General features: G+C 37.2%; 1 protein-coding gene across 1 annotated transcript; it reads left to right on the forward strand.

Annotated features, from left to right (window-relative positions):
- The first annotated feature begins 17,272 nt into the window (after window positions 1–17,272).
- LOC102224076 (alpha-2-HS-glycoprotein-like) lies at window positions 17,273–22,477 on the forward strand. The gene is made up of 7 exons (XM_005805133.3): window positions 17,273–17,586; window positions 18,185–18,295; window positions 18,905–18,992; window positions 19,528–19,694; window positions 20,181–20,288; window positions 21,034–21,120; window positions 21,746–22,477. The coding sequence occupies exons 1-7, from the start codon at window positions 17,359–17,361 to the stop codon at window positions 22,223–22,225; spliced, it is 1,269 nt and encodes a 422-aa protein (XP_005805190.2). The 5' UTR covers window positions 17,273–17,358; the 3' UTR covers window positions 22,226–22,477.
- The last annotated feature ends 75 nt before the right edge of the window (window positions 22,478–22,552 follow it).

Consider the following 22,552-nt stretch of genomic DNA (forward strand, 5'->3'; position numbering starts at 1 on the left):
GCCCTATCCTGCCCTCACATACACACACAGAGGAGAAAACTCATTAGGATGGGGTTATTTTTGAACGCAGGATCACGGTTTCTTGAGAGAGTTTCTCTGTGGTGTTTGAGTTCAAGATTGGGATTAGCATATGACCGCTGCCCCGACTGGCTATTTTATTAGTTACACTTTTTTATTGCTGCCTGACATGCCACAGCCGTCTGAACTCTGAATTGTACTGATGCCACAGTGTGGTTCTATGTTTTTTCCTCTAAGCATTGAGAAGTGCTCTTTAGATCTGACATCAGGTTAGTGTAAAAACCCTTTGGAAGACATTTTCTCAGGGGGATGGTGTGTGTGAGTTGACATGGCAAAAGAACAGATGTTTACATATGCTACATGAAAAAACAGATACTTTTGAAGACTAAACTCATCCTGTTTTAAGTCAGTCAGAATTTTCAAATATATTTGTACTTGCACCAGGAGAAATTTGCATACCGGTACATTCTCTTATCAATTTTTAGATCTCCTTCCTCAGACCTAACTGAATAGTTTGTAGTAATTTTGGCAAAATCCTTTAGAAAGAACTGGAGCTTCTGAGCAAGGTTTTGCTTGCACAAACATCTTTAGTTCTGCCCACAAATGTTAAGAGGGATTGAGAACATATTTTGTATATGTTACAAAACAAGCTATTTTGTAACATATTTGGTGAATGAACATCCATTAGAAGTTCTAATTTATTCCCAAGGTTTAACTAAATGACTGATGTCAAGAGCAGCTGCATCAATATTTCCACAAAATGTTTCTGTCCCATGATAAATAATTTGTTTAGTTAGGAACAAATCAACACATATTCTTCATAGTTGGTGTAGTTTTTTTAGGCTTTCAAGTCAGCTACTTGAATTTAAATTTCAGAACACTATATCAAATAACCCCACTGACGCAGTGTTCATTTTGTCTTTTTTATTTTGAGTTTGGTTTTCATTGACTGTTCAGTACAAGACTGGTGCACTGTGGATAAAATCTATTATTTGTATTTTCTAAAGAACATGTTATTTTTTTACTGTGTATTGGAGTATATTATAGAATTGATAGGCGTTTTAAGGTGAGAAGATTAACATTTTTATTTCTCTAAAGTAAGATTGTCTTTAATGGCTTTTCTTCAAAATGTTTTTTTAAAAATCTGACTCTTATTGAAGTTCACATTTTTCAGGTGCGAAAAAGAAGCAACGTTTTTTCCTTCAATCAATCCTTAAAAAAATCCATATACATGAATTTAACAAATTTTTTTCCATCAAATTGGTCTTTAAAAAAAAGTTGAAAAAAAGTACCAAGGAACTCATGTTTAATTGACTTTCTGCCTTCCTCGCATATGAACACCCATACCCATTCCAAAAGCTAAGCTGGACATCGACTCCTGTGTATCTCGCCACCACAAACTGTGAGGAGGATATTTAGGGAGCTTTGAAGATCACTAATAGAGAACTGCAACAAAGTGTGGCATCCTGGGATCACTAAGTTCCCATAACAACCATTAGATTATATCTGTATCTCAATTCAGCTGCTGGATCCTTCAAAACACATGACCCTGCTGGTCCTTGAAGGCCACATCTTCGGAAGACCCCACAGGCTGGATCATGTTGAAACGAGAAGGCCAAGTTTTCCACTCATCGTGACCCAGCTTCACTTCTAAAGTCCTTACACTGTAGCTCAGAGAAAACACTATAAAATACTTTGTCCAGTTTATAAATAACAGAATGGCTTAGCACCAAAATACATTAAAGATCGGTTCCCATTGTATCAACCTTTCAAACCACTCAGGTCTTCTGGTTCAAGTCTGCTCTGCATCACCAGATTCACAACCAAACATGGAGAAACAACATTTGCTTTTTATGAGCCACAAATCTGCAACAGACTTGTAGAAAACTGCAAAACTGCTGAAACACTGAACTCCTTTAAGTCAAGACTAGAAAAATAAATTGCCTAGAATTGCATTTGATTAATAACAACTGGAACATCACTAATTTTAGTCCACATTCCAACTTTTCATAACATATTTGTTATTCTATTTTGTTTGTTTTATGTTTTATGTTTTCATTATTTAAAACACTTTGAATTGTCATGTTACTAAAGGGAATTATACAACTAAGCTTACCTTACTTACGTTGCCTTACTTTGTGTTCATCACATTCAATACCAACAAATGAAAAAATAGCAAAAATAAAGTTTATTTAAAAGGGTCAATGTACAGCTCAAACAAATGTCACCATTTGGCCTTTGACAGGTTAAAAAATATATCTAGAATAAAATAGAAAATAGAATTTTGTAGACACACTACAGACTTATAGACATAATCACTGGCACAAACACACACACGCACACACACACACCTACACACACCCACCCACACACACACACACACACACACACACACGCACACACACACACACCCCTACAGTTAATGGTTACATCACATATATTTAAGTGAAACTTGTGGTAAAAATTGACTAAATGCGAATAAAGCTCCATACAAAGAAAGGAACACTAGAAATTGTAAAATAAGCAAAACTATTGATAATAGGTGTTCACTTTTTATTACATGATGAAAAAAATTAAATATCTTACAGACCGTTTCCTTTTATTATAATAATGTTCTGTTACCATGGTTAGTTTTTTTTTTTCAAATGTCTGAACCAAAGCATTTAAGTGTCTTTCAAAAACACTCCAACTCCTACTATTAATTACTGAGTAATGACTGCAGTATCAGTCTCATCATCCATGAATAAAAAGTAGGTAGATGGGCTGCAAATCCTAGTTAATGCAAAGAATAACAGTGCATTGTTCCTGTGACATTTCCATAAATTGTTTTAAAGTATTCTCCACAGCTGATTATGCTGTTTAATGAATTTCATATTTCCATATAAAAATGATAAAACTTTGCGGTTTGTTTTTCAAATATTGTAATGCCTGCTGCTGGTCGGCTTCTTCACTTTGTCACTTTCCTCCTGAACATAATCTGTGGTTTTATTAGAGTGAAGCCCATCTAATTCACTTTGTGCCTTTTGCAACGTGATTACCTGAGTTACTGCTACTTTCTGCTCTGCTTGAACCGGTATGATGATTATGCTCTGATATATCTCATTAGCATGGTAATAATCAGAAATAGTGCTGATTATGGTTTTAATGAGCTTAATGCTCTGAAATGAGTCATACCTCAGGTAAAACGCTCTGCATTTAAAGTCCAACATTGCATCATGAAAGTAGCTTAATCAAATTAGCTCTAGTTGTTATTTTTCTTTATGTCAAAATGGTTTAGGTAAGAGACTCCAATAGAATTATGATTTTGAGCTTACCACCCTTTTTAAAAAACAACTGGGGATCAAAACACTCCACATGCTGTCCAAAACATGTTTGACAAAATTATATTTTGTTTTGTCTTGTGTAATCTTTCTAAACACACAATGTATGAGAGCCTTTTATGAAGTTGTGACAACCCAAAGCGATTTATGTTTCTTTTATAAATGTTTTCTGTTTTCTCTACGGCCGCTGTGGCTCGCTTCCAAAATGATCTTAAGTTTGTTTTTTCTTCTGTATGCATGTGCATGAGTGTGAATCTCAAGTTTATATATGAAATACAATAGCAGGAAATGCTATTGGCAGAGGGAATCGTGTTAGATCAAGTGATCCTCACATTAGTAGTGAGACTCCAGTCAAGTCATTGCTCATCCCGAATGACGTCTAACAGACAAGTGTGCAGTTTATAGCCTGTTTTGTTTCCATAAAGCCCCTAAAGAATGTGTGAATCTGTTTACACCGTCTCAAAAACACTCCCCGAGTGCCAGGCTGACAGTGTGCATGTCCTTTGTACTTGCCAGAAAAGACCTATCTTTCTCATTTCACAATCTGCTGCTGGCTGTGTGTCTCTGGGTGTTTGTGTGTATCTCTGTCCATATTTTCGCATTTGTATGTGTGTGGCATGTTGATGGCACACCTGCCACTTCAAAGCTGAAGCCAGATGTAGAAGCACAGGGACTGGAACCCCAGTAGGAGGTACCCAAACAGTTCACTATTGTATTATTACATTTATGCATATTTATTCATGCAGAAACACAATGGCTGCAGCGTTTTTGCGATGCTGTAAAGCCCCGTGTCTTCACCTGTGGTCCTCTTTTGATGGGCCAGTCTGCTGAGGCACCTTTCAACGACACTACAAATCCAAGATAAATAAAAATCCTAGATCCAGAGTTCAAACTGCGTAAAACTGTCTCACTTTTTTCTTTTAAGATAGCTCATTGTATTAATTTCATCTTTAAACATAGTCTATTTTTTCATATAAGCCAAAATAGATGCATTATTCAGCCTTTCTCCGACTTAGAAAAGCTCAGTTAATGTAGCTGTAGCTGTAAACAGAGAATAATTCACACCTACATAGGTATGGCTTGCTCTTTAATCACTGACTTTAAAATAAATGCTTGGTATGTGAACCTATACTGAAAAAAAGAGAATGGCTCTCCAAATAATAAAAAAGAGTTAATTTGCCACATATAATCAATGCTATGTTTGTCAAACTTGCTTTATTTACATTTGCTTAACATGATAACATAATAAACTTAATATATTTACTTGGATAGTCTTAATTGGATTACTTGTAACAAATTCACTCAATTCTGGTAAATTGGATAACTTGTTTTCTTTTTTCGCTGTATTAGCACTCATTCTTAGTATTAGAATTTCCTGTTTAAACAATTCACCCTGAGAGTACCACTCCAGATGTAAAATACAGCGGTGGCAGCATCATGCTGTGGGGATTTCTTCAACAAGTACTGACCAGAGCTGATGGGGAAATGGGTGGAGCTAAACCCAGGGTAATCCTGGATTATAATCTGCTTGAAAATAGTAGAAACTGGGATAAATAAAACTGTGAAAATGGCCATATCTCATGGTTCCATTATACTGAATGCAAATATTTTTGAGACATTATGTACAGCTTTTATATCTAAATGTGAATATGATTAAAATCTTAAGACTTCCTATGATGGGTCTTGAATTTTGATGCAAACAGCTGTGCAAATGCTTTAGCATATTTATAGAGAACACAGTTTCAATATTCCTTTCATGCATTAGAATGCTGTCAGGATTCTGTCCATTCAAGTGAGGAAAATCAGACGGGGAGAAAACTAGAGGAAGTAGAATGACATGTAACACACACACATATGGAGGCACACACTTTCCTTGTTTCAGTCATTCTTTGGCTGGCATTTCCTGGGGTTGCTGTCTCTGCAGGAGCTTTTCACACATCCTCCCTCTCAGCCTGTGAGCAACACCGATCTGATGGGCAGAGAAGGAGGAAAAGGGAGTGCAATCAGCCAGATAGTTGGCCAGAGGCAGCCAAGCAAAGAGTGGTAGTCAGGGAACGAGACAGACTGTGTGGGAGTTGAGCCGCCACCTGAATTTCTATTTTACCAAAACCAGACATTTTGATGCAAACATCCAGCAGAGATAAAGCTGGCTGACATGAATGAAAGGTGAAAGAGGTATGTATCTTTTAATGTTCCTGACAGGAAGGACATTTTTGTTCTTCCTCAAACTTAGATATGATCTTTAACTTGTCAGTTTCCCCAAGTCAGTGTGAAAGTATGAAACTTTTACCTCTGCAGAGCAGTTGAACTTACAACCCTTTGGTGGCAATGATGCATGGGGAAAAGGCTTGTCCTTTGTATAAGTACACTGAGATAAAACCACTGACTTTTATAAGATGTGGGGTGCATTAATAAGTGACAACACCACAGCTCTTATATACAAAGACCTAAAGCATTAGTTGAAATAGATCAAGATAGATGGTTTCTTAAGTGCTTGGGTTGTTTTTAGAAGCAGTAGAAGTACAAAAACATGCAAGATGAGAATTTTGTACAAGACATCCCCTTTATTTAACAAAAAATTCTATAAAAGATATAGAAGTCTGTCACGAAGATACCCAAAGGTTTAACACAAAGTCAGCCTTCACAGAGAGATCCAGTACTTCTGTATCCTGGAGGAGTCAGAATGGAGCTGCTACTCCTCCATGTTGGGATCTGGTCCAGATGACTCCTAGTGAAGTGTTTGTCTCATCGGGAGGAGACCCAAAGGAAGACCACGGACATGCTGGAGAGACTGTATTTCTCCACAACACAAAGAGAAATATTCTCTCAGGATTTAGTTCATCACAAATCCTGAAAACAGCTCTCATTGATGTAGTCGCATGGCGAAATTATTTTGTTTGCAGAGATGCATCCGCCTGATAAACTGGACACCAGGCCCAAGTCAAACTTGTTTGACAAAGCTCTGTGCAAAATGTTTAGTCTTTGGTGAGAAGTGTTTTATGGGGATTTTTTTTCTTGGACAGCAATGTTAATATTTCACTTCAACTAGTCAGCTTCCACTGTCTGGTGTTTTACTCGCAGGAGAAGGAATATTTTTTGAGGAATTCATGAAAGGTGTGTGCGAATATGGACATCCTGAAATGACGACTGTATGTTGACTGAATGAAGTGGGAGTTTTTAGGCTGCCGCCCTGTAACTTGATTCAATGGAATATAATGGATGGATGGATAAGAAAATTGGCTACGTGATCTCACAGACCAGCATCTTTCTAAGATTTTAAGAAGCTGCAACAAGCTGAATTATTAATGACAACAGCTAAAAATACAAAGCAAACATTTTGTAAACGGTCTCCAACATAGACGTATTCAACAAGACCTCCCTCGCCCCAATATTTGATTAACATTAAAGAGTTGAAAAAAAATGCAAAGTGATTTTCAAAGACTGTGCTGGGACCGTGGTGGTAGCAGAAAGATTATAAGATTACTTTGGAGAAAGTGAGAGCAGAAGATAATTGAAATGGCTTGCTGCCAAGCACATACCAACTCTATGGGATATAAAGCAGACTGATGAGGAGCAAAGCAGGCAAGCAGATCACTGGTTTGTTGGGAGGATACACAGATTCAAGAGCTCTACTTAACAATTGGAGGAACTGCTTGACAGATTTAGAGTAGAAAAAAAAGCACAATGACAACATCTTAGAAACTCCAAAGTCTTAAACACAAAATAAAACAACTCACCTGCAGCAGAAAATAACTTATAATACTCAATGTAAAATATTACTTTATTATGAACCTCAACATTATGGTCAGCACACAAATGCACAAAGACCCAATGAGGTCAACTGAGGTCTGACTGGGAGGTATTGTGTATTTGCAGGCACATAGTGCAATTTCTTACCTTAAACAAATAGTTATTGTTACTTCAGTTGTCATGAAAATGCTGTATATATCAAATACAACTTTAAAGAAACTTGATTTGTGATATTTGATGCCTTTAAATTGGCCTCTATCCCTTTAAGAACCTCTTAACCTTTCCAACACGCCCCCTTTAGCACGTCATCACATCAATGCTTCATTGATGCCATTTAAAACCATTGGAAGGAGTGTTGAGGTTCACATGACCAGCTCAGCAGAAGCGGTTCCACTGGATGTTTAGAAATGTGAGGGAGACACGGTAGAGGGGGATGACATCATAACATCATATAAAACTCAAAAAGTGGATTTTACATAACACCATCCCTTCAAGATTTGTAGTTATAACATAAAATGTTAAGACATTCCAGCAACATTAACATTTTTGCTGGACAACGTGGCACACAAACTTTCATCCAATGCAACAGCAGGCAACAACACACACACACACACACACACACCAACACACATGAACCAAACTACTTGAGGCATCTTGAGGTTTTCATGTGCCAGGCCTCTGGGGTGACTTAGTTGTGCTTTTAAGTGCTGAGATCAAAGAACTCTGCATGGGTGTACAAATAAGCTAAAGGCCTGGAGCAGTTGTAGCTGTCATGGGCTTGATAGCCACTTGGTTAGGCAAGGCCATGTGCTGACTGAATAACTTCTCCCTTACCCCTTTCTGCTTCGCGCACACACACACACACATAACAGAAAAAAACATGCAAATGCTGAGATGACTCAACAAACACACATCACACAAGCAAACAGCAGCTAAGCTGTCAAACACTACTGTTTTACAAACACATTTAAATACAAATATATGCACACCCAGAAGCAAGAGAAGGTTATGACATTTTCCAAACAGCATCACTATTACAGCAAAATAATCTTTTTTTTTTTTTTTTTGGCGCTGACCTCCAGCAGGGAGGCAGGTAGCAGGTGACTGGCTGTGATACATTTTACAGTTGGTCAAAGAGGCAACATGAAGAGCGGGCAATACATCATGGCAGCTGAAGTTTGAAACACCACACATTCACTTCAATCATATGCTGTGATTGAGCCGCTCTCTCACACTGTGCGTCGTCATTCTGGCTCTGGATTTCTTTATTACACCCTGAGATAGCACTGTTCAGGAAGTCAAATTGAAGCCATGCCTTCCAACAAAATGTAGGGTGGAATTATCTTTGGAGACCTGTGTAATATTTTGATTTTTATCAAAATTAAATTGTATGTGTATCTGCAAACAGCTTAGGGATCTTTATGATTCGTGACCAGCGGAGATGTGTCTGAATACAGATGGTTACACAATGTTGTCTGGGAAACATGAGTCCAAAATGAGACCCCTGATGTTTTACTTTGACCACTGCTTTCATTCTGTTCTAAGTTTTTTTTTTTTTTTTCATAACACAAACACAGGTGTAGGGCTTTTGTTGCTTTTTTAAAATGCACATGACAAAATCACTTTATTTTGTGTGAAATGTAAAAAAGAAAATATCTGCAAAAATGTTTTTCAAAAAATCACCGTATGTCAGGAGAACCAGTAACAACAGAGATAAAAAATTTTTTAAGTGACTTGGAATATTTCACAATTTTATTGGAGGTACATTAGAGTGTATCCCTTAAAATTAGAAGGAAATTATTTCATGTAAGCTTCTCGGAAAATTCAGTTGGAAATGGTTTTGATCAATTTGCCCTTTTTGCTATTTCATGATGGTGTAATATTTATTTCTTTGCATTTAGTTTCTTAATTTATTCTTGTGTTCAAACTTAATTTTGTCTTGTCCCTTTGGTTTGCAGATACTTTGACTCTTTGTTCAGCTCTCTTAGTGTTAATGAGTCTCTCTCTCCTTCAATATCCCTGCTTTCTTGCTTACATAGCTGTTTCTCATTGCCTCTAATTAGTTTATTTGGTTCTTTTTTCCATTTTCTATCCCTGCCCCAATATTTAAATTCCTGGTTCTTCATTGTTTCTTTCCTGATTTCTCTGTCCATGCTCCTCGTTCTGTTTATCGTATGAAAGATCTGTAAGTTTTGTTTTTTTATTGGTTGAGCTAGCTTTGTAAGAGATATCAGAAAGATGAGATATGTTTTAGTTCTAAAATGGATAGTCTGAATTTCTCGAAAGCACTGGAAAATTTTTATTTGTACCTTTCTTTTACTGTGAAGGTTTTTTTAAAAAAAAGAATAAGCTAATCTACCATAAAACTAATGTATCAACTCCAAATAAACCTTAAAAAGCCTTACTCTGACACCCGCATTACGTTTTCTTATTGTCAGTGTGATCAGAAAATAATCCATGACACTAAAATACTTTGAAACCTTTGGCTACATCTGCAAAATACCACCTGACATTCTGGCCATGTCAGCTAAGTACAGAAATATACAGTTACATCAACTGATCAGCTGATAGCTCAGAATGCGACCTTAGCTCAGGTGTTAGATGATAGCGCATGGATCTGGTGTGAACCCATGGACCAGAACTCTGCAGCTGGGCATTGGTCGTGCATCAGTTTGTGCTCTTTAGTAGCGTTGAGTTTGGTGCAAACGCCACACATTTCACTGTCCATTTGCTTCACTCTTATGACTGCTTTTGCTATAACAGCTGCTTCCTGCAGGTCCCACAGCAAAAGTCGACTCAGATTGGTTTCATAAACATAGACATAAGTGCCCTTTAGTGGCCTCCTAAGTCTTGTGTGGGATGTGACAGAACAAGAGATTTGCGGCATGACTGTGCTGTTGACAAATTTGCAGAAATCATGTCAGTTTATGTGAACATGCCACATCGTTCTAGAAAAATGGCAATAAGATCTCGTGACGCTCATGACAGAGCATATAAAACTCTTTTTAATTCGGTTTGATATTATAGCACAACTTTACAACAAATGTCTATAGAGTGAACGCATTCAGTTTATAAATGGAAATCAGCCCAATTATTAGACAATTGCAAAACTGTTGTGCTATTAACTTTGCAGCAATCACTTTGTTCACTTCCTGAACATGCATGTGGCGACAGTGGACAGAAATCTTCAGTACAATCTGCAGTGAACAACATGGGGTTTGAAAAGCTGACACACATTAAACAGATAAACACTGGTCCAGGAATACTATGTGGAGAACATTGAGAATTATTGGCAGCAGTGATTTTTGTTCCATATTTGTTGACGCAAACACAGATGTATCTCACTAAATTAGAAAAGTCATTAAAATGTTTGTGTATTTCAGTAATCAATACAAAAAGTTGAACTAATAAATAGATTCATTACAGACACAGATAGGTAAATGTCCATTCTTTACTGCAGTGGTCGTGGAAATCTGCATAAGGTAGAATCAAGCAAGAAAACATTAAATATTAGGAGATTCCAGAAATTCCAGAAGATTGTGATGAGAACTGTCCGATGCATCTTTAAAAACTGGAACGGTAGTGGGGACCTTTATGTGGTCAAAAAAAAGCCCCTTGAATAACCATGATCAAAATTGATGCACCACTGGATGGAAATACATTTGTGTATAGTCACACAAATACATTGTGACTTTGCACTGTGCCGACAAATCGACACAGTGCCACAGCAATTAAAGTTAAAGGTGGTTAAAAAAAATATTAGAGTGTATGATCTATTTTTAAGTGCCTTTTTTGACCAGGTGGTGTATAAAGAGTTTCTCACTCAATAGTTACATTTAAAGAAGCACAAAACTCACTTTCACTCTAAGCAGAATTGGCTTTTGGATCACTGTGGTGATAAATGCAGCTGTGAGATCTGCATTACAAGAGCTTATCCTTTGACTAGTTCCATGAAATGTTTTAGAATAGAAACAAAGTCCAGATCTTTCAACACAGAATGAGTCAGAAAGAAGCTTCCAGAGGGAAAATTTAAACTAATTAGGTCTGTTCTTCGTTCTTTCTTTTCTAATGTCATCACGTCTTAAAGCAGAATGTAATTATTAAGATTAAATACACATATGAAAGAAAAGCAGAGACAGCGACTGGAAGTCATCTGAAATGCAAGAGGAAAGACAAATTGTATATTAATGAAAGCACACAAGATAAAGATGAAGAAAATGATTCAGCACAGATAAAAGCTTAAAGAGCTTCTATGATTTTGCTCTAATTACCCATGAAAATCTCTATGAGATGGACAAGGAAATGATAATGTCACATTAGGACCAAAATAGTGTTTTTTATTGTAAATGTGCTGTTAAAACATGTTTTTTTTTTATCTTTTCTTTCCTGAATAAATATCAAGAGGTGCTCTTTAAAAACAAAAGCAATCTAGCAGTGCATTCAGTCAATATCAGCTAAAATCATCTAACAATGAAAACACTGATTTAACTTACCAGAAAGTTTTTGGTATCTGTATATTTTCATTCTTGGGAGCCAGACCTTTTTTTTTATCAAACATTCTATTTCATGATAGTCCAGCTACTTCCTGTCATCTTCTTCTTCTTGGTTTGTGCCAGTGGCAACATCTGGTTATTGATCATGTGACTCATGTGATATGAAAATATTTCCATTCCAATTTTACAAAATAAACCAATTTTGATGTCACCAAAAAAACCCACCTCATCCTAGTGCCAAAACTTTTTTTATCAAAATGCAAGAGCTTTTTTTCAAAATTGGTGTGTTTCAATTGAGCAACGTTATTTTCAAAATGTTAAACAATTATTTGGTCAACGGAAACGCAGTTTTTGTTAACAAGTAGAATTAAGAAATAGTCAAAACCATCCATGAACAAAAAACCTAAACACTGTTTTTCCATGTAATAAAAAATTGCTGATCCATTATCATCATGTTGGAAAGAACTGATAGTTGTTTTTTTTTTAGCTCCTTTTCCCTGGTTGATTCGTTTTTCAACTGTGAAAGAATCCATGTGTTAGCATAACACTTCAATGCAACTTCCTTTAGCAGTATGTTTGACTCCATCAGAATGAAAGTCACCCCCTCATCACTCCTGTTCTATTTTCTTCTTGTTGTCTCCCCTCCCACCCCGGGCGCGTCGCAGTACAAAGTGAACGGCGCCGGCCCCCTCATATCTGCGCCTGGGCATCGCTGCAGCATGGCATCTCAGCTCAGCGAGCAGAAGGGGGGAGATTATTCTGTGCTCACATCAAAGGAGGTTTGTCTAACTTGGGTCTGGCGTTGTGCTGGTAGAGCAGGCCCTCGGTGCAGCCTCTCCGTTCTTATCTCTCCCCCACAGATTCTCCCCGCTTTCTGCTGCAGCACAGCTGGCTCCCGGTAACACTGACGCATGAATTTGTGGTTCTGTACAGTCAGGCACGCACACAAACACCAATTCCCGTTCCCCTTGTATGAAAACACACAAAGACGCACAACACTGAGGCAGCTCTTTTTTCTCCTTCTTCTTCTTCTGATATTAGTAGAATTTGTTCTGCTGAGCCAGTATCTCTGCCTTCCTTCTCCAGCCTCTGCTGAGAGGTGAACCTGGTTCAGTGAATATATGAAATGGATTAAGGAAAACGGATTATCACGGGACAGATGCATGGAAAGAGAACTCTCCACATGTGAATATGATGCTCAGTGTGTATTGTGTGCATTAAAAGCCTAATTCATTGGGGTCAAGTAAACAACAGTTAACTCTAGCTCAATCCAATTTATTTTATTTTTAGTAACTAATTTTATTATTTGAAGTAGGAGAGATGGCTCTCTAGAATTTATTCATCTCATAGCAGCATTTTCCTCCCTTACACACTTTATCGTGTTCACACTCTGCACAGAACACAGCCACCATGAAAACACATCTTCATAATATAGGGCAATTTAAAAGGTCAATTTAGACTGTGAAAACCCACACATCACCTCACTGATCCCAAGCAAGACTTCAATGAGAAACCTTGTTTGCTTTGAGAAAATACTGCTATTTTTATTCCTGTTGCTTATTGTTAAATCATGCAAATATAATAGCAAAAGAGTGAAAGCAGCAAAATCCAGATTCATGTAAAGCTGGCATTCAGTCAAGTGTAATTGTTTTTGATATTTTCATCTTGACTATAAGAATTTCTGTGAAAATATATAATAGAGACACTTTTGAATTTGTGGGTGGGATAGCCTCTTTCCCATCACCCTAATTTTTAACTCCCTCTGCAGATTCTCTCTCATATTTAACTCAGGACTCGTCCTGGACCTCTTCAAAATGCTGCTGCTACTTCCAGTCCAAAGAAACATGTTGGTCAAATTAAAAACAGTGGACCTCCATTTAATTGCACTTCAGTATTTTTCTGTGAAACGTAACTCCAACTTATTTGCAAATTCACTCATTCACAGTTTTTTTTTTAATTCAATAGAAAACACAGATTAGGAGGCTGAAATACCGAGACTCAATTCTACTTAACATGCATATGTCTGGGGTTTGAAAAGCAGCCAATCCAGGAGAGCCATTTATTTTCTTAGTGCTGATTGGCTGTACCGCTAAGCATAGCAGAGACAAGGAAGACTATAGATGTTAGCTTCTGTGGAAATGTTGAAACAGTTTCCACTGTGCGTATTAATGCATATTAAGGTATACTCTGTGATTGAATTATTAAATGTACTATATATTGAATTATTAAATTAGGCAGTAATAATAATGACCCAAAAGATGTTTTACTTTCAGAAAAAAATGTAAAGAAGTGAGACAAAAATAAGACTTTCTCACACCCTGTGTAAACAGTTCGCAGGCACACAGCTTAATACTAATATGCAAGGATACAATTTAACTTGAATTTACTATTTATTTTAGACTGCAGCTCAAAAGAAGGACTTCACATCTGGATCTTTCTTCCCTGTGTTGCTCTGTCCATAAATTCCTACCTGCTGCACAAATCTGTCTTTATTTTCCATTCTCCTCCATAGACTCCCTCTCCTCCTCGGTGTTTTTGTTGTTTTGTTTTCTTCTATTCAGGACTTGATGTTTGTCGCCAAATAATCGTCCTTACACAGTTCACCTTATTCCTTATTGTCATCATATTCTAATGTTGCTCTGATTCTCTTCATATTAGCCCTTCAAACCCAGATCACCCAGCACTTCTGAGTATTATAAATGCAACCTCTGTCGATCTACTGCCTCGTTAAAAACACAACACGATGTCGGTGCTGCTGCAAAAGGTTTTTGTTTTGTAGAGATTGCATGCACAGCAAAATTTCTGACACCTATGTGAAGATGTGCATTTTGCAACGATGCACTACTGAAGAGTCAGGAAAGCATTTTTTTTTCAAAGCTTAAAGTTTATGCAGTCAAACAGAAAGTTACATGTGAATGGGTTAAGCACCCTTCTCATAGCTAATAGATTTTTAGTCAAATTGCTGCACTTTCTCTCATCTCGTCTCAAAACTGTGATGAATTAAACGCGTGTGTGGGAGAGGATGACGAAGAGAGAGACTGTGTTTGTGTTTGCCAGTCTGCTCTGAGTCTGAGCTGCTGTTACAGACATTAACCGATCTGTCAAAAACGGTGGAAATAAAATCTGACTGGTTCCAAAGTGTGAACCCCACCCACAACAGACAGCCAAGCCTGCTTTCCCATTTCATGTTGAATTTCTGAAAAACAAAGAACATGTCTGATGATAAAACAGAATTTACATTCTGAATTATTTCAAAATCAATTTATATAAACTTTATATAAACAATTTATATATATTTTTTTTAGTAAATACTTGCTTAGAACAACGAAGACAATAAATGTTTGTAAGTTCAATTTAAATATTTTTGTATTGATTTCTGTTTTAAAATGCTTAAGTTAATTCAGAGTGACAAGATGTAAGCAGGACTCAAATAGGAATTCATTTAATCTCAAGATGTTGGTCAATGTTTAACTTAGTTCTTCAGGTTGGAACAACAGAACTCAGAACATCATACCAAGAGCACAGTGACTCCTACTGGTGCACTGGTAACATTGCAACCTCTAAAACTGGAGCACAGTTCAAATCGTCTTGGTTCCTGGACAAACTACGAGCCTGAGTGAATAATTTGTATTGTCTGTAACCAAAATATCAACCTTGCCTTATCAATGAAATGACTTTCATCTGAAGATAAATTCCTAATCTTCCAAGAAAGTTATGAATGTGATAAAAACAAAAAGAGGAGATTCTGCCCTTACAAGAAAATCAAGAAGGGTGTATTCTTTATTTTGTTCAAAAACTTTTGATGTGTTAAAAAAAATAAACAAACTTGCCTGCTAAGGATTACAGGAAGAAACGTCTCTTAATTCAAATCTGTCTACTTACTGTTAAAGTACTGGATGATCACTAAAGTAAATAAACAAGCAAACATAATTAACTGAGCAAGCTTATTACCATAACTCTAAGCAGGACAATTAATTTATAAGATATACAATTTTGCTGACGGACAAATTGTTTCGTACTAATTGCTAATCAAAAACTAAGCTGATTAAAAAGTATCTGTTTATTTCTCAGGTGTAAAAGTGAATATTGCTTTTGAGATTCAGGTTTGTAGTTTTATGATCTAATTTTAATTTTGATTTTATTTGTTTTAGTCTTAGAAGGGAGAGAATGAAAGATGGGAATGAGAGACTGGCAGACTGCCAGGGAGTTAACCCACATAGAAAATGATGAAAACACAAAATTTCAAGGGTTTCCTCAAACTGCATTATTTTAAGATACAGATAATGGAATGTATTTAGTTGATAAATGAAAACATGAATACATAAAATACTTTACTCATCTAGATCTCCACAGATGGTCAGATCCTGCAGTTCACCAGGATCTGAAGCATACACTTCATAAATTTCCTCAGTTTTTTTCACTTTTTACATGTTTTAGATAATAAATAAATGTGATAAAGTTAACCTTGGTAAATATTAAAATAATGATTTTCAATGGAAAATAGCATCCAAACTAAAATTCTAGTTTTGTAGATGATGAATTATTTGCTATTAGACAGATTTTCATAAAGATGATTGGTTTTAGTAGCCACATTGAGTCTTATTGCCAGATCTATCTATTCAAGAAGTCTCTTCAGCCTGTCTGACAACATGGAGAAAATCAGAAAATCAAAAAGTAACACAGAAACTCAAGAAAGGAATTCAAGATTATATTCGAGATCAGACAAGAAACAACTTCACTCACATCCTTCAGTCTGAAAAGAGTTACAACACCAGCTTTAAAGATTTGGGTTCTTGTGAATCAGAGCGAGAGCTATTATCCGCAGATGGAGAAAAATAAACAGTGGTGAAATTTCCCAGGTAGGGCGGGTGTACTAAAAGCAATCCAAATATGCTTCAACTACTAATTCAGGACGTTACAAAACAACTGCGGGCTTACCTTTTCACAGCAAGAGAGAGTGAGAAACAAAGTAGCCCAAAAAACCTTTTGATGATCATAATGACTTTTCAGTACATCTCAAGGAAATGCAGATTTTCAGAGAAAAGTGATCATCCCAGCAGTACTGTGGTGGTCTGAGGCTGCAGTGCTGCTTGGGAAACTCGCTGTAATTGATGGAAAACCCTGAAAGACATTTTCTTGTCATCAGTTAATTTCCTTTAGCTCAAATAAAACTTAAACGGTTTTGTTTTTGGTCAAAATAAAGTCAGCACTCTAATGTAATTAAAATGCTGTGGTATGATCTTAGAGAAGAAATTCGTGGTGGAAACCCTCTGATGTGGCTAAATTACCATATATTTTTATAAAGAGCAGAGATCCAAAAAAAAATAGACTCATTGCAGTTATCACAAATTCTTTTTATAAGTTGTTTCCACCAGGGCTAGAACAACAGGAACAAGCTTTAAGGGACAATCACTTCTTTGCATGGAGGCACAATTGTCTGGAAAGTAAAACATCAAGTTTTGTATAATATTAAAACTTGATGATCTGAGCTTAGTAAAACAAAATAAGGGATCAAAAACATTTTCACAGCCCTTTAATTGCAAATTGAGCTCAGTGACAGTTTTGACCTTTGCTCCATCCGTGCACCAGGGGTTAAAAGTACCACTTAGATATTCATTCACATATATCAGCCCCTCTGTTCTCAAACAAACATTGTCCTTGGCTTTTTTTCAGTGTTCTGTTTTTGATTCCAAAAGTCACTTTCTGGCTGGAAGGCAAACACAGAAGAACAAACGTCAGTTCAGAACCGTTAGCTTTCCGTCCGTACCTCTGTGGCCATGGACATCTGCACATTTTTGCTGCTAATATCGCTCATGTCTCTTCACACTTTCCATGTGAATGGGGAGGGTTTTCTGCTGATGCCCATCGAGCTCGCTCCAGTTCCCTGTAACGACAAAGCTGTGGAGAAGCTTTCTCGCCTGGCTGTCACTTACATCAACGAGGATCGCACCGAAGGCTACAAGTTTGCCCTCAACCGCATCGCCAATGTCTACCTGCACGCTCAGGTCAGGTCAGCAAAAACATCAACAACTAGTGGGAAGTTCTTCAGCTACACACAAAAAGTACTATAGTATAAATATGTCCAATAGGCTTTTGCAGTGGTTTTGCTGCTCTGGGCCTAATAAAAGAAACAGTAATGGGACATCTGTAGCTAAAAACAACAGGAAATATTTGCTGTTTATGCTTTGCTGTAATCAGTTTCCTCTGACGAATCTCACTTTTAATATTTGTTCAAATAAAATTCCTTTGAAGCCTAATAAAAGATGGTCAGTAGGACTGGAGTAGCTATTAATAAAGTCCAGGTCATTTCAGTACACACCTGCCTCTGCAAAGCGGTTTTATGAACTTTACGCTCTGCTGCTAAAGTCTAAGAACTAACTGTGAAATCAATTAGGTTTTAACAGATATTATTTAACCTTCTAACCTAAAAGTAATCATTTATTTTCAGGGCTATGGCTTAAATCAATATCATACAATGTACAGCATATATGAGAGTTTCCATCTATGTGAACTATACACTCAGCTTTTGCCAGATGTTACAGTGGTCAGAAAAAGTCAGTGGCTCATGTAATCTGCGACTTGTGTTTGCATTGTGAATAATAGGGACCAGGAGGTAATGTGTATTACCTGGACCTGGATGTCCTGGAGACCAAATGTCACATCGGGAGTCCAAAACCGTGGAAGCGTTGTGACGTCAGACCCTTCATGGAAACAGTAGGACACACAAACACACAAATGCTTTGTTCAAATACAAATATTTGCATTTGTGCTATACATTTCATGTTTTGGGACTTCTTCTTTTCCTGCTTGAAATATTTTGTTTCTGCTTTTCCTGCTAAGCAGTTTGACTCTGCTCTAGCTTGATTTTACTCAAGCTAGGAGCTCATGTTTGCGAGGCTTGGTGTTCCTTATTCTTTTGGGTTATTTTGAACTACTTTAGACTTGTTTCTGCATTTTGTCATTTAATTTTTCACTTAGCATTCTTTAGTTTATTTTAGTCCTATTCTTCACAAGTTATATTGTGTTTTGGTTTTGTGAAACCTTCTTTTTTTGTAATAAATCCTTTTTAAATTTCACTTGTTTCTCTGGTCACTATGTTACCAGAGAACGTAGTGTTCCCTTAGACCTTGAGGTCATCTTGGGGTCATAACAAGCACGAGTGACAAGGGAACTTTAAACTTAATTGGCTTGAGTCATGAAGACATTTGTTCTGCTTTGATGCCAATCTAGGTTCATTTTTGGAGATATTTTTTATATTAAACATTCAAAGCATTTATGACAGAGTGATTAAACCAGAGAACTTGTCTTTCTGATTTCTTTCAGCAAATCTCAGGTAACTGCAACACCACCATTCTGCACACACCTGAGGGTTACTCCTACCTCTACAGCTATGACTGCGCTCTTGTGCCAGGTAAAGCTTCATATTATTAAACACAATGAGCATATTACAGTGACATATCAACATATTAAAAAAATTAAATACATAGCCTTGTTATGCGTTGAATGGCTGCTCTTTGTGCCATATAAACTGTGTTGCTAAAGCTTAAGCTAGTGCTAATATAAACAAAAACTGTAATACTCACTACAAACCCAGTAAAAATTGGAACTACAGTTAAAATAGTGGTGTAAATATTGCTTTTTTATTCTCCCCAAATATTTATTCTGACACTTAAAGATGTAAACATGAAGAAAAATATGAACTTGCAGACAAAAGAAGATTGCGCCAAATGTTTGTCTTTCTAAATCAGTTGTGATCAAAACATAATCCACTAATTTAAAGCTTATTTCAAAAATTGTCCTTATTTTAATTTTTTTCTTTTATTTCACAATTTTTTTCTATAAACTCTAGCTTGTGTTTTAACCCACATCTTTATAGATCAATAAACCCTATTGTTAGATCTACTAGATGTGCACAAGATCACTCAGGCAAGCTCTTGTTGCTGCAGATCCTCCAGAGAAGCTACTGCAGACTTGTCCAACGTGTCCCGTCCTGCTCTCCGTAGACAGCCCGGTGGCCATGGACACCGCAGGGATCACTCTGGAGGCCTATAAGAGGCAGTCCACTCTGGGCGCTGGGCTTGGCGTGAAACGGGTCACCCGAGCTGCGGCTCAGGTACCGCAGTGGTTAATGCTGGCAGGAAACGAGTCTCTGCTCCTGAATTCATTGCTCAACAATGTATTGAGTGTTAGTTTTATGGGGAAACTACACAGAAGATTAATCTTTGGGTGTGTTTGGGCAGACATTATAGGGCAGGTTTTAGCTTCTTTGGGCCAGTTGAAAACCATTACCACTCAGCAATAACTATAATGCAATGGAAGCACAAGGCTTCAAAGGGTCAATGAAGATTTTTTTTATGCCTTTATGGCTTGGCCAGCTTATGTTTGTGGAGCAAATACAGAACAGAATAGTTTCTTTGTAAACTAAATCTTTGTATATTGCCTCTCGTGGTAAATGGCGGTGCAGCTGTGGGATGAAAACTAAAGGGTTATGGCCAATGATGGTCATTACAGGACATTTCACATAAAAATACAACGGCTCTCCGGCTGACAGTACTTGTGAATGTATTTGTGCAGTTTGTCACATCATTTTATTACACAGAATGTGCCAAAAAAAGCTGTGTTTGTGGAGTACACGGTCCAGCAGTGTCCAGAGGGATTTACGGAGAGAGGGACCTGCCAGCGACTGACTCTCAAATCAGACACACAGGTACTTCAGCAGGCATTAACCCGGTCAAACGTCAAGGGGTTGCTCCATTAGTAACATCTGTGACTAATGTATATTATTTTTATGTTTATTTGCACATATATATTTTTTTACAATCCTCAGAGATTACCCTGCTGAAAAATATTAAATATATCCCACCAATCTCCAAAAATTGAAAGACAAGAAAACATGCTTTTTAACTAATGCAGATACAATAAAATATATTTTTCTTGTTTCTGCATTAGTTAGATCCTTTTTAGAGTTTTCAGTCAGTTTTCTCAGTGTGAAATTGTTAGGTGAGCAAACAAATGTACAAGGTGCTGTTATTCCTAGCAAAAACTTCTACAACCTCAGTCTAAAATTAACAATAATAATAAATGAGCGAACTAACACACAACAAGTAGACACCCAACAAAGAATGAATTTGCTGTGTTCTAGGAATAGATTAAACAAAGTTGTTCCAGAGAGTAAATAATGCTGTCAACTCTCCTAACATTTTGAAGGTTATTAATGTTGCCAAAGCTTCAGTTTGTATCTCATTTGTTGTCACCTGAGCAGCTCCTGGACATTGTCCTTTTTAAACATGACAAGTTATTCTCTATTTTTAAGCTTTGTGTTGTTAAAAGGCTTCAGTGTAGGATTTTTTTTCTTACTTCAAAACTTTGACAGGATTTAGAATTATGCTAACACTCCATGTAAATATTTGAACTGCTAAAAACATAAATTGTCTTTTTTCCCCTTCCCTCAGACGGCAGGTTTCTGTGCAGGATCCGTGTACGGAGATGTGAGCAAATACCCGGATGTCCAGGTGTCCTGTGAGATGTATAAGATACAGGTACAGTAACAAAAAAGTTAATGTTCTATTGTTCTGTTGTATTTTACACCACATTATAGAAGTCATTTCCATTGGAAACAATACAAATCAGTAATCAGCGTGATTAAAATAAAGAGAAAGCATAAATAGGAAAGTCTGTCGACATTTTTCAACAAAATTTGTTAATTTGCAATTAAACAAATGTATATTGAATAGCTTTTTTACAAACAAAATGGCAATAGAAATGTTAAAAAAACCATGTGACATGAAATTACTTAGAAATTTAACGCATTCAAACTTCAACAGTACGCACCATTCAGATTACAAAGGACCAAAATGTCCACAAGGATGTATGAATAAATCGTTCAATAATTATTAATGTATGGTGAATTTTAAACAAAACTGGGAAATATCAAACATTATGTTTCTTAGGGGACTTATAAATGTGAAAGACTTACATGACGATTGTTGAAAGGTCATGTAAGCCTGATTCAAATGATTTATTTAGCTGATTTTTTTTCACCAGCCCTGTTTTTAGCAGTAGTTTGTGTGACTGTTTAGTGAACATAATGTTGCATGGCGCCCTGCATGTCTGAACAAGCTGGTGATATGATAATTCAGTGGAATGTTATCTGTTTCTCTGCAGAACGTGGACATGGTCCAACCGGTAAAACCTCAGGTTCACGACCTCCCCACAGACACCATGATCCCAACCTTTCCACCTCTGCCTGATGACCCTGTGACTGACCTGCAGCCCATTCCCTCTGACCCTCCGACTCCCGATGTCGCTCAGCCACCTCTGATTGACCCCAAAGCTACGCCCTCTCTTCCTACAGATCCCCCAGTTGTGGCTAACCCCTCCGTTCTTCTCTCTTCTTCCAGTGAGTCTGCTGAGAGAATAGTACAACAGAACTCAGGGACTCTGGATTCATCCTCTGAGGAAATTGGAGTCCTGGTGGCCCGGCGTCCACCGTTTAACTTCCGCTACACGAGGCGTAAGCGTGACAAGCGGCAGAGCTTGACGGAGACCTCTCCCTCACACAGTCCGGTGTTCCTGTCTGATTTCCCCAGTGGGTCATCTCCTTTTCGATCCTGTCCTGGTCCGGCTCGATATGCCACAGTGTAACCAGTCCTTCGCTGCTCAGAAATCCATTTACTCATGTATGATTTACCCACTGAGAGTCTGAACCGATAAACTGCTCCAATCCCCGTCACTGGAGGCTTGTAATAATTTGTGCTAATGAGAGGAAAGCATTTTTTTTCTCTGTGGCCTTCAAGCGACCTCTCTTCTGTACTGTTGCTCCCAAAGCAGCTCAAACATGAATTTAAAAATGGCTACTCACATTTTAAGAAATTGTAATAAATCTCCAGTAAACTACTTGAAGATAATAGAGAAGTTTGGATTTATTCTCTCTTTGTTTTGTTTTTTTTTCATCTAAAAACATTGCTTTAG

Source organism: Xiphophorus maculatus, chromosome 9 (genome assembly GCF_002775205.1).
Source record: "Xiphophorus maculatus strain JP 163 A chromosome 9, X_maculatus-5.0-male, whole genome shotgun sequence".
NCBI classification, from domain to species: domain Eukaryota; kingdom Metazoa; phylum Chordata; class Actinopteri; order Cyprinodontiformes; family Poeciliidae; genus Xiphophorus; species Xiphophorus maculatus.

Coding starts and splice junctions, on each gene's coding strand:
- LOC102224076 (XM_005805133.3), top strand. CDS start 17,359: ATGGACATCTGCACATTTTTGCTGCTAATATCGCTCATGTCTCTTCAC. Junction 18,296..18,904: donor TCAGACCCTTCATGGAAACA/GTAGGACACACA, acceptor GATTTCTTTCAG/CAAATCTCAGGTAACTGCAA. Junction 19,695..20,180: donor TCACCCGAGCTGCGGCTCAG/GTACCGCAGTGG, acceptor TTTATTACACAG/AATGTGCCAAAAAAAGCTGT.